We start from the raw sequence: 12,726 nt of genomic DNA on the forward strand, positions 1-12,726 counted from the left end.
ACATATCTCCTGAAAAAAGAACCTAACATTTTTAGATCCCTTCCTGACCCTCCATCCTTATTTAACATTGATGAATCCTCATGAAAATTATACTTTCCAGGTTGTTCAGTGTAACATTTGAGGCATAAATGAACAGGTCCTCACAGAGTTCTGCAGCTGGACATTGCAGAAGTGGAAGAATTAAATACCTCTCAGTTGGTCCTGCTTAACTAGAGGGACACACTCCTACACGGGGACCTCGGTAAGTGTCCATTTGCAGTCACTTCAGTTCATGCTCCTAAGCTACAATATCCTCCCCAAAATTTCAGCACACGTAAATGTTTAAATTTTTTTTCCTGGATTTTATTTTTCTCTCTTTCAGTAACATAAACCGACCAGAAAGAACCTAGAAAAAAACCCATCAAGCTCTTGGTGACAAGTCACTAAAGAAGAGAGATGCCTTGGCTGTCCTGCAATGACATTCTGATATCTAAGCCACAGAGATGGACAGACAAGGTGCAGCTTCCAGGGAGCCTCCTCACTGTGGCCTCCACAGAAATCATCACATCCCTCCTTGTTCAGGACACCTCACTGCTGGTGCCAGGGTGTGCTGGTTCCTGTTGCCTGTTGTTCTCTGGCTACAGATCCCCTCTGAGGCTCTCCAGCAAACTGGGAGCCTGTGTAGTCCTTTTGCCTTTGCTGCTCTTTCCTGGCCTTGCAACCAGCTGGTAATACTGAGCCTGGCTCCATAACCTCTCCAGCCTTCCAAGGGCAGCCAGACCAGGCCTGTCTGAACAAATGGGGAAGCTATTACAGCAGCAAATAGGCACTTTCTCCTGAGGAACCTACTTATTCCTCAGTGCCAAACGCTAGAGCTGATTAAAACCAGGCAGAGATCTTTATTCAGGCATGAACTGGAGACAGAAGAGCAGGAATAGCAAAGGCACCAGTCAGAAAAGCTGCTTTGCAAGACTAATTTTAGCGACCTGTATTTATGGCTCTTCCACAGAGATGGGTGTAAGAGCAGGGTGTTTAGTTTTGCAAACCCCAAGCCAAACACAGCCTCTGATTCTGGTCCAGCCCCAAACCTATTGAGCACTTTTAAATCCTCTTTCACCTAAGGGTCTGAAAGCATCGGATGGGGCTGTCTGCTTAATAACATCACCACCTAATGTGCTTTGGATGAAATACAAGCCACTGGCCACATCAGAGCCCATGAGTGGAGCGAGGGCACAGCATTACTCATGCCCTAAAATCCTCTTCCTGTAGGAATCCTCCCACACCATGTGAACATCGTGTTTTCTTATTTCATCCAGCTCAAATTTCATCTCCTTCACACAGTTTTTATCCCTAAATTATTATTTACAACAGAATTCTATTTAAGATAGAATATGGGCTCAAGTTTCCCTTATTTCTTGTTCTCTCAGTGAGAGCTATTGCTACACAAGCAGAGAGGCTCACAGGAGAGCTACTCCACTCCAAACCAGCCTGGAGAACAAAACCAGAAAGTAGATCCTGGAGCCCAGTCAAAGACAAACAGGAACAGTGTCCGGTTTCAGATTCTGGGCTCAATTTTAAAAAAAAGGTAAAAACCAAAGATGGGACTGAGGCAGGTGAAGTTCAACTCTAACAGTATCCCATTTTACCAATGAGCACCTACAGCACAAGGATTAATTCTCTTTCTTGCAGATTTGTTGCCATACATGACAGGAATGCTTAATGTTTACACATGTCAAGTTCACCATCCAGACCGTTCAAACCAAATTACATCCTGGGACAATAAATTCATAATGGAACACAATCTGAATTGAGATGATGATCACAATAATCTTTTTATGGGATCTCTTTCCCCTCTTGTCCATGTCACAGAGAGACAAGCGGAGGATTAGGAACAGATGATGTGACTAAGCCAGTGCTGCTGGAGATGGGTGACAGCACCTTGATTTGACCCCTGGAGTCCAAATGCAGTTCTCAGATCTAATCACTAAACCACAGAGGATGTCTGCACCAGGAATGTTTAGTTACAAGTCAAAACAAAGCCTAACTGCCAGCATCGATAGCCCATCCGCGGGTCTATCGCTACCACTTCATACATTATTCATCTCGATCTTGCACAACACAGGCCTTGAAATCAGAACCCGGAGGCAATTAGGCGGGAGCAGAGCCAGGTCTGCAGCGAGGGGTGAAAAGGCGAGGCTGGTAAATGGTAAAGCACCTTCCGTACCCTGCTTTGCTTTCCTGAGTTCCTGCCCCCAGGGTGCCTCTTTCAGCTGCCAACCGAGGTGGATTTGCATGGTCCAGAGGGTGGCTGCTGCTTATTTGCACCTGGCTTTGGGTGGCTCCGTTAGCAGAGAATCACAGAACCATTCAAGTTGGAAAAAATCTCAAAGATCTTCAAATCCAACATTAACCCAGCACCGCCCTGTTCACCACTAAACCACATCCCCAAATGCCACATCCACGCCACTTCTGAACGCTTCCAGTGATGGTGAACCAGACCATGAGCTGCTGTGTGCTCTTGCCCTGCAACAGCAGACACCCAAAACAGCACAAAAGACGCCCATCTGAGCCCCAGGGTCCTCTCAGTACTGGTAGTCAACAAGAGTTAACTGCTAGTTAACTGGTACTTAAACTCTTAACAGCAATTCTCTCCAAGTTAACTGGTACTTAAACTTTTAACAGCAATTCTCTCCAAGCTATACCTTAGTATCTTTATTCCTGACACCAAAATATCAGCCTGGAGGGTGTCCAAGACATAAAAGTCTATTTGAGAAATGGACACCTGCTAAGATCACCCAGCTACAGATTAAATCTCTTCTCCTCAGAGCCTGCCACTATGGCAGTTCTGGCAGCTTCTGCTCATATGAACAGAAACCTCTTATATTTTCCCAAAGCCAAAAGGCTGCCTCCCTCCATCCCTACTCCCTCTGGAGCACACAGTGGCCTGTGGAGGAGCAGAGCCAGTTTGGCTGTCAGGCACTTTAATAACTCCTTGTGCTTGTTCTGAGAAAGACCATCTCCATCCATCATTGCTTGATGGAGTTGATATGAGTGAAAGATCAAACAGGTTCCAGCACCAGGTCTCACTGGAAGCAGAGAAGTGTCCTGCCAGCTTATCACCTTGTGCTTATCTATAAAACATTACATTTCCAGCACGTTCCCACAGGAGGCAAGAAATGTGAGACTTCCCTCACCCACACCGATGCTGACGGAGCATGGCTTTAAACAGGTTCTGTACCTCTCACTCCCACCCCTACCAGGTAACACGACCTGTGTAGCTCCACCTGCTGAAAACCACTTGATATAAGATTCAAAATCACATTGTTTTCCCTCTGCACCACGGCCAAAGGGCACCAGCAGCATTGACAAACCCTGCTCAGTCCCCAGCTGGTCTGGGGAGGTGCTGGGCTGGTGCAGACCAGGTGAAGCTCTGGTCTGGACAACCACTGCATCCAAACCCTGTGAGGTCCTCAGGGCTGGTTATTCACCCTGCTTGTACAGCACAGTGAGTCTCTGCTCTCTGACTGCAGTTCAGGCTCAGGCAAAAGAGATTTGAGGTTGGGCATCTGAGGTTGGGCACTTTTCTCTTGTTGTAGAGAAGAACCTCTCAACTCCATTTTTCAGAGACAGTAACCAGAACAAAAACCAACCCTGACTGGTACATCAGAATTCTACAAGGGCTCAGACATGATCAAAAGAATTATTTCACATGGGCAGATTTATCTGGACAAGTATATAATGTTTTATTTCACTCAGATCCCAAGATCACCCATACCTTTCCCTGTTGGACTACCCTTTACAGAGCACAGCAGCACACACTGACCCAAGGGACTCTGTCATTCTGTACCCCAGACAAGGATTTTTAAGCCTGCCCAAGGCAAATCATGGTTCAAGACAGAAGAGAATTGCTACACCCTTTGCTGTGAACCACCATGCCAAGAAGAACTTTCATCATCCACAAACCTCAGTTTTCCTACCTGCAAGAGAAGGATGACAGGCTCCTGACTCCCTGGGCGTTCCTAGAATTAGAGAACGTCTGCTCAACATTAATGTAGATTTTGGTGTTTTGTGTTATTGCTACTGTCACATTACAGAAAGGTCAGTGAACACATTCCATGAGTCAGAGCCTTTCCACAGCATTAGTGTAGCTCCCAGACCTTAGCCAGGCCCTGTATTTGGACAAAGCCCACCACAATCCCACTCTTAAAAGATTCCAATGTACGTCAGCGTGGCAGCCCTTTCCTGTCACTGCCTCATCTCTGTGTTTAGGGTAAGGAGCACTTGGAAGATGATGCTGAAATTAGAGCGGGGAAAGAAAACAAAAAGAAACCACATATACAGAGGAGGGAAAAAAATGGTAAAAATAAACCAGAGTCCCCTCAGGAAAACCATTAGAGAGCATCTAGCCAGAGTCAGAAATGGAGGGAAACTGAATGTAGGGAAAAATGAGTCTCCCAGCTCTTCTCCAGTTGGAAACCTTCGGCAAGAACCCCTTGACAGCCCTGGAGACATTCCTTGGCTCGCCAGCCAACTGGGAATGTCTGCTGCCTTGTGATTGGAAAGCCATGCTAACCAGCCACATCCCAAATTCTCTAGGCTCTCTGCTGCCCAAAGTCCTGAGAATGCTGACTTTAAACCTAGCAAACTGCAGGTGGGTGACGAAAAATTTCAACACAAAGAAAGTGGGAAAAGGCCAGGCAAAACTCTCCCCCTGGGACTTTCCTCTCTCCTCATCCTTAAATACTCCATCTCTGCATCCCTCATCTCTGCCACACAGACAAAGCCCCAGGGTGCCTCCCCCACCACAACAGCTTTAGCACTCTGCATTACTTCCTGCAAACACCATATCCTCCTGCTACCCAAATCCCTCCCTTCCCTCTCCCTGTAACCCCCCTACCATTGTCCTTTCCTCACCTTCCCACCACTGCTGAGTAACCCCTTAAATCACAGACACCCCAAGCCCATTGCACACCGAGCACCTTTCCAGAGTTCTTCTCTGCTAAAACATTTTCGGTACCTTCAGTCTGTGGTAGTTGATTCAAGATGACCTGCTGCTGGCTGACCACCCCCACCCTCTGTGCTGGTCAGGAGGGCGATGTGAATACACGACAGGGTGCCCAGGGCACAGAAGGGTGTTGAGATGAAACAACAAGGTGTGTTCATCAGCACAACACGACAGGCAGCAAGACACTGCACTGTGGACTGTGTGTTGCAGGGTCTGTGCTCCACTTGGAGCTTCCAGACTGCTGTTCAAGGAAATTGCCATCAATGTCAGCCTCACCACCACTATTAGACATCTCATCCATGTCCAGGCCCAGCTTGAACCCATTTAACTTGTAATGGATAATGAGATAACAGCATGACATGTTGCAGCTGAAGATTATTTAAACACCCATCTGGTACCTGTTATGCAGCATACGTCCTATTGTTGTATAGGAAATATATGCCACCTCCCTCCCACATGGAAAGGAGATCTATAGATGTGTCCCATGCTACCCCTTCTTTTTGCACAGATGAGGTAATTCTCATTCTCTGTGCTGTTTCTATCATATTTATCATGCATTTCCCATCTGTGTTTTGGGAGATGCAGTCCCTTCCAGGCTGGTGAGACTTTGTGAAAAGACACAAGAGCACAATGAAAAATTTGCTAGGGATGTCTCCTTGCTCCCTTCACACATTAATCAGATGTGCCATCCAGGTTTTAAAAGGGGGGAACATAAACCGTGACACTGATTCCCCCTTTGCAAGACACACAACTTGGCCCCACCCTTTGTCCCAGAGGGATTTAAGAGTGACAGTTTGTGTTTGTGGGACCGTGCTCTGTTTCTACAGGGGAAGGGTGAAATACCTGCTGAAGCCTGTGAGGTGAGCAAGGCACCCTGCTTGCACCTTTAATTCAGATGGACAGACGAGAATCTGCAGATCTCAGCTAAACAGCCTCGTTTCTTTATCCAAACTCTCCATCTTCCTCTGGCTGTTCTCAGTCCCCTGCTGAAATTGCTCTCCGTGAACCCTGCTCAGCCACGTGGCGGGGTTGTTGTGTATCCCAAGAAATCACGTTTCACAACACAAGTGGTCAGCTCTGCAGATGTGAGTCCACCCTCCTCTCTCGTCTGTTTTTCTCAAACGTGACTCACTTCTCTGCAAAAAGTTGTTCTTCCTTGTAAATCCTGGACCAAACCCTGTGTCTGACGCCCCATCTAGCGTTCAGCACGGACAGATGCAGGGGGGCACCGGGGCGCCGAGGAAACAGGTGACTGGAAAATTCCCAGCATTTTTTCACCGGTATTAAACCACCTCCGTGAAATTATCATTTGAATGGTCTCCAAGAGAGCTCGGACAGAGCCCAGGCAACACGGAATCCTGCATATCCCACGGCCAATTCCTTCCTCTGGCCTCTCCGCAGCCTCTGGGTGAAATAACGGAGAGATGGCTGATGGAAAGCCCAGGAAACCCAGCTCCTCAGGTGTCAGCTCCCCGGCAGCCCACCCTGGGGCTTGGACCACAGCTGGGTAAACTACTTTGGAATAAGAAGCCAAAGGTCTAAGCTGTGCCCACCTCAAGGCTCGATGGCAGCTGACAGCGTGGATTTTCTTTAAACAGGTAACAACGGTGCTTTCTATGAGTTTGGCAGTTGGCAGCACAGGGCACTCGTTCTTTTTTCACGTCAGATCCTGAGCGTGTATTTTGAATACTGCACAACGCTGCTCAGTGTTTTTTCAATGAGATTTTACACATTTTTGCATTAAAAAAAAGTGTTCGCTGAGAAAATAAAAGCAGTTTCGGTATCTGTCCTTCTCCTCTGCAAACACACTTTTTTGGCAGTGGGGGGGATTCTGAAGTTGCCAGGACAAGAAAATCTGCTCTGAGAACCTGGTTTTATTAAAACAGCTTTCTGACACGTTCAGTTCTGTGAGCTGCAGAGCTCCAGGCACTGCTACGGAAATCCTTGGGCTGTGTGATGCTGAGTGACACCCTCTTGCAATTAAGCCCAAAACAAGCATCTCAATGTTCTCCGTTAACCACTAGCCCAATTAGCACCTTGGTTAAGATGTAGTGAGATTCCAGTCCTGCTTCCCTCAGAGCTGGGATTGTTCCCTCTCACTCTGCCCGTGCAACGGTCTGTTCACAGCACTTTCGGTTCTCCAGGAGCAGTGCGATAAGTCTGCTAACTCATTAACACCTCCAGCTTACAGGAGACTTGGCTCCCAAACTCCTGAACAGCCCCGGGCTCCACGCTCCAGGAAGTTTTTCTGCAGTTTCTGTTTTGCTTTCTTTTCCTCCAGAGCCGGGCTGGCGCTCACTTCCCACCATGAAGCTTCTGAACGCTGCTCTGATCTTTATTCTCGTGCCCACTCCGACGCCGGCTTTTGACCCTCTCAGCGTTTCAGTCGTTGTGGGGGGCGCTGCGGTGGCTTGGCACCTCCTCTCCTCTGACTCCTGGCTCAAGTGCCGTTTCCAGGAGTGCTGCAATAGGAACAGCACTCTGAACTACACAGGTAAGGCAGTGGCAAGGGCTCCCTGAGCCAAGTGGTTCCTTCCCAGGGTGGTGAGAGCTTCTTTTGAGGGGGTTGTGCAGAGACAAGAATTACCACCCACAGTGTCTCTAGAAGGCGGGGGCTGTATTAACCTAATATATCTTATTTCACAAGTGGTCACGTACCCTGCTTCTCACAGCATTTTCCTTGCTGGTGTTTTGGTTTATGTTGGCATAAACTGTGCTGGTTTTGTCTGGGATAGAGTTAATTTCCTTCCTAGTAGATGGTGCAGTGTTGTGTTTTGGATAGACTATGGGAATTATATTGATAGCACAGCGAGGGTTTTAGTTGTTGCTGAGTGGTGTTTATACCAAGTCAAGGACGTGGCAGCTCCTCGTGCTGCCCTGCCAGCGAGGAGGATGGAGGGGCACAAGAAGCTGGGAAGGGACACAGCCAGGACAGCTGACCCAAACTGGACCAAGGGATATTCCAGACCACAGAATCACAGATGCATTTAGGTTGGAAAAACCCTTTTAAGTTCACAGAGTCCACTTCTCCATCAGCCTGCTGATGCCACCAGCAGGGCAGCGAATGCCATTGATGGACCTCATCAAGTGTATAAACATCTAAAGGGGGGTGCGGAGAGATGGAGCCATGATTTTGCAACAAGATGAGCCGCTGTGGTCCTTTTCCGGCTTGACTGATTCTGGGATTGAGAGGGTGCTTAAAGATCATCTAGTTCCACCCTCTGCCATGGGCAGGGACACCTTCCACCAGAAGGGATTCCGGGATTCTGGGATGTTGGGGTCCCGGCACTCTGTGAGGGCGGCCGTGCCCGTCTCAAAGATGGCGGCGGCGGCGCCGCGCGGGGCGGGGCTGGGCGGGCGCGCAGGCGCAGTGGGCGGCGGGCCGCGCGCGCGGGGCCGCCATGGCGCCGTCGGTGCCGCTGCTGTGGGTGCTGCTGCCGGGGCTGGCGGCGCTGGAGCCGCTCAGCGTGGGCCTGGCCATCGGCGTGGCCTCCGCCCTCACCGGGTACCTGTCGCACCCCAGGTTCTACTGCAGCTACGTGGAGTGCTGCCCCCGCGACGGGCAGCGCCTCAACGCCACCGGTACGGAGGGGGCTGGGGGGGTGCCCCGCGCTCGGCCGGTCACCGCTCCCGGTGCGTGTGCGGTGACCGGCGGTGCTGAGCTGTCCCTCTCCCCCCGCAGCGCTGAAGGCGCAGCTGGACAGCAGGCTCTTCGGGCAGCACCTGGCCAAGGACGTGGTGCTGAAGGCGGTGCTGGGCTTCAGCAACAACCCGAGCCCCAAGAAGCCGCTGATGCTGTCGCTGCACGGCTGGGCCGGCACCGGCAAGAACTTCCTCAGCCAGATCCTGGCGGAGCACGTCCACCCCGCGGGACTGCGCAGCAAGTTCGTCCATCTCTTCCTGGCCACCCTGCACTTCCCCCACCACGACCAGGTCAAGCTCTACAAGGTAAGGAGCGGCCCTGGTAGAGGGGGTTGTCCTGCACATCCCCCCAGCCCAGATCCCTGGCAGCTGGGGGGGTGCAGCTGGGTGTTCCAAAGCTGGCGCTCAGGAGAGACGGAGGGGGAAGTTCATGCAGAAAGTAAGAGGAAAAGGCACCAAAAAGCCGGGGAATCGAATGTGAGATAATTTCCTAGCGCTGTCCTCTCACCAATGCCATCTGCTGATTCCTGTGCTCGATGCTAGGAGAGTCCCAGCATCTCAACTGAATATCCTGGCTGGAATGGAATGAACCTTCTCTCTAGCCCCTGCAGGGCCATATTATGCATTTATGGCTAAAGCAGCGTTGATAATGCAGCAGTGCTTTGGCTGTAACATAAATGTGCTTGCACAGCCTCAAAGATGCTGGTTTTCCACTCATATCAAGCAGCCTGGAGTGGACAGGAGATTGGAAGGGGACACAGCCTGGACAGCTGACCCCATGTGGTTCCATACCATATCCTGTCATGCTCAGCAATAAAAACTGGGGTAGAAGAAAGAAAAAGTGGGTTATCATTTGCTTCCAAGGGGGTTGTTGCTCTAACTCTGGCTGGGCATTGGTCTTCATGTGTCAGGAGGGTGAGTGATTCCCTTTGCTTGGTTTTTTCCTCTTTCCATCACCTATCAAATTGTCTTTATCTTGACCCAGTGGTTTTCTCACTTTTATTCTTTGTTCTCTCTCTCCCATCCTGCTGGGGTGCCTGGCTGGGGCAACCCACCACACACTGTGCAGTGAGAAAGTGCAGCCTGCATCAGAGGTTTTCCAAGGGACTTCATTCCTTGTCATTAGAGAATTCTTGTCTTCATGTTTTAGTGTTTGAAGGAACCCAGAACTGATGTACTGATAGATGTTCTTTCCGTATGAAAGATGAAACTGACTTTTTTAAAACAAACAAAAAGATTAATACTTTCCATCTCAGCCCCGTTTTCATGTCTTAGCCCTACACAAAGCAGAAGAAATTAGGAAGTCTTTTTCCTCTGTCAGCAAGAAAAGAGTTCACATTTCAATTCAGTGTCACATGTCAAAGGGATCAGTCACAGAGATTATGGTCCTTTCTTTGGGAAGAAGTACAACCAGTGAGTGTGGGATGCTTACATTTGACAGGGTGTCCCCAGAACCTGTCACATGCAAGAATCTTGCAGTACAGCCAGAAAAAACCCTCGTTTTTCAGTGGTTTTCAACCTCTTGTTCCAGGAACAGCTGCAGAACTGGATTCGGGGCAATGTCAGTGCCTGCCCCTCCTCTGTCTTCATTTTTGATGAGATGGACAAAATGCATCCAGGTGTCATTGATGCCATCAAGCCATTCCTGGACTATTATGAGGAGGTGGATGGGGTGTCCTACAGGAAAGCCATCTTCATCTTCCTCAGGTCTGTGGCACCTCTTTCTGTCATTTTGAGATACTGAATTAAGTGTTTGTTTACGATGGTAATGATATTCCCAAGGGACCTCATTCAAAGCATAGCAGAGGAACCACTCTGAAGGCCCTCTGTGCAAAGACAGGCACTGATGGCTGTTTAAAGAACTGGAGACTTGCCCTAAATTTTGGAGTATAGGATTCTGTTTTTGTGATTTGTTTGATATCAAGATTAGCAATACAAGTAGTTGGCTGCAAAAGAAATTCTGGTTCAGCTGTGTCTGTGTTTCAGCACTGTACATTTTTCTTTTATGACCAGCAATGCAGGTGGTGACTTAATTAATAAAGCAGCTCTTGACTTCTGGACAAGTGGAAAGCGCAGGGAGGATATTCAGCTGAAAGACCTGGAGCCCTTGCTATCTCTAGGAGTCTTCAACAACAAGAATAGTAAGTCACTTTGCCCTGAAAAACGGGCAATTCATTCCTCAGTGGCTGAGACAAAAGTGCTTTATGAATTCAGCCAGGCCTGCGGATCCTGCTAAAGGCGGGATCGAGTTTAGAGAAACTCCTACCTGTGATTATTTTCATTTCCCAACTCTTCCAGGTGGACTGTGGCACAGCAGCATCATCGACAGGAACCTCATTGACTACTTTGTGCCCTTCCTGCCCCTGGAGCACAGGCACGTGAAGATGTGTGTCAGGGCTGAGATGGCCGCCCGGGGCTACGCCGTGGATGAGGACATTGTTCAGGCAGTGGCTGATGAGATGACATACTTCCCCAAGGAGCAGAAAATCTACTCTGATAAAGGCTGCAAGACTGTACAGGCCAAGCTGGATATTCATGAAGACCTTGTGATGGGAGATACGAGAGCCAGGGGTTGATTTCCTCTCCCTTCAAGTTTCCAAAAGCACTTTCAGAGCTTTTGGAAATCTGTGTATTTGCACTTCCGCTTTTTTACTGTTGCAGGGAGTATGGTGAAAATACCAGAGTGAGCTCTGTGGGCTTTGTAGCTTTTTTGTGTGTTTTTGGTTTTAGTTTTTTTTAAACTTAACACAGAATCATAGAATTGTTTGGGTTGAAAGGGTCCTTAAAGATTATCTTGTTATTATGGGCAAGGACACCTTCCACTAGATCAGGTCACTCAAAGCCCCATCCAACCTGGCCTCGAATCACTGTTCATCTCTGAACAATCCAAATATTACCCCTTTAGTTCTCTTTTAATCTGTAGAGAATTTCTGAGTGTGTCACACACCCTGCACTGGATAGAGTCTCTCCTGCTTTATTCTTCCAAGTGCTGGGATTATTAAGTATTTAATTCCTTTTTCCACAAAAACTAGACTAGAGCAAAGGAGAACAGAGAAATTCTTCCAGGCAGTCATATTCCCTTCCATGTACACGGTCCTGTTCATGTTCCTAGTGAAATGGAGGGATGTGTGATGTGTTCAGGGCTATGATCATGTCTGCAAGGGTGAACTCCTCGATGCACTAAGATGATGATATCGTGGAAGTCTTCCTGTCCTTCCAGTAGATTGATGCTGTTGTGGCTTCTACAAACAAGCATTTCAGGGATAGAAGGGCACGAATACAGGTAGAGGCTGAGCTGTGGCATTATCCCAAATATCCTGCTACAGAAATAATGAGTCATAATGAGCTCCAGCAAATCTGTTATTAAATAATAGAGGGTGTGGGGAAGGGAAGTAATTGCCCCATGTTTCTTTGGGGAGAAAGAAATTATTAGAAAAACTTTATATTCATTAAGGGATCTAAGTGAATTTGTGACTCCAGGTCTTCCTAAGCAGAGGGACCCATCTGAGGGATCTGTTACAACATACTAGGCCAGTCTCCTGTTCTTAATCAGAAAAATCTCTCATGAGGATTTGACTGTTACAGCTTGCCAGGTTAATCTGCACATTGGCTCCTGAGCTGAATCTGTAACATCTTTAGTAGTCCCTCTGAGCTGCACCCACTGGTTGAGGTGTAGGTAATGCTACTCTCACCTTACTTGGAAGACAGTTTGATGGAAGAAATTATTTTTCATAGTGTATTTTTATGCTGAAGTCTAAGGAACAGTCCCCTACCTCACTAGTTAAGTATGTTTTATAGTAGCTTTTGACATTAAAGAATGCCTATGTGAAAGGGTGAGTGATGAGTTAAGAAGCTGGGAAAGATCAATTTAACCTTCACCCACTGGGAAGGCTGGGGTTTAAAACTCTGTTGCAAGCTTTAACTCCATCACCCATCATTTATGGATCAAAGAGTGTAGTACAAGACAGAAGTGCCTTTCACTTGGTTGATTGTACTGTGGATTTTAAATTGGTGCAAGGGATTGGGCTATTTTTGTGCTGCAGCATCTACTCCCTCACTTGTACTTAAACTTCCTTTAAGAGGTGGTGCAAAATTACAGG

General features: G+C 48.2%; 1 protein-coding gene across 2 annotated transcripts; it reads left to right on the top strand.

Annotated features, from left to right (window-relative positions):
* The first annotated feature begins 6,272 nt into the window (after positions 1-6,272).
* Positions 6,273-11,330, top strand: TOR1B (torsin family 1 member B). 2 transcript variants are annotated; one of them, XM_027729815.2, is made up of 6 exons: positions 6,273-6,582; positions 7,169-7,478; positions 8,667-8,932; positions 10,158-10,333; positions 10,640-10,767; positions 10,925-11,330. In XM_027729815.2, exons 2-6 carry the CDS (start codon positions 7,292-7,294, stop codon positions 11,200-11,202), a joined length of 1,035 nt encoding a protein of 344 aa, XP_027585616.1. In that variant the 5' UTR covers positions 6,273-6,582; positions 7,169-7,291; the 3' UTR covers positions 11,203-11,330. The 2 variants fall into 2 exon arrangements, with proteins under 2 accessions (XP_027585616.1, XP_027585617.1); XM_027729816.2 differs by lacking the exons at positions 6,273-6,582; positions 7,169-7,478 and adding an exon at positions 8,363-8,566.
* Positions 11,331-12,726: the final 1,396 nt, after the last annotated feature.

Source organism: Pipra filicauda, unplaced genomic scaffold, assembly GCF_003945595.2.
Source record: "Pipra filicauda isolate LSUMZ 115617 unplaced genomic scaffold, ASM394559v2 scaffold121_size3267253_pilon, whole genome shotgun sequence".
Taxonomy (NCBI): domain Eukaryota; kingdom Metazoa; phylum Chordata; class Aves; order Passeriformes; family Pipridae; genus Pipra; species Pipra filicauda.

Excerpts from the sequence above, each read along its gene's own strand:
- TOR1B (XM_027729815.2), top strand. The coding sequence starts at position 7,292 with ATGAAGCTTCTGAACGCTGCTCTGATCTTTATTCTCGTGCCCACTCCG. Across the intron at positions 7,479-8,666 it reads CAGCACTCTGAACTACACAG|CGCTGAAGGCGCAGCTGGAC; the intron begins GTAAGGCAGTGG and ends CTCCCCCCGCAG. Across the intron at positions 8,933-10,157 it reads ACCAGGTCAAGCTCTACAAG|GAACAGCTGCAGAACTGGAT; the intron begins GTAAGGAGCGGC and ends CTCTTGTTCCAG.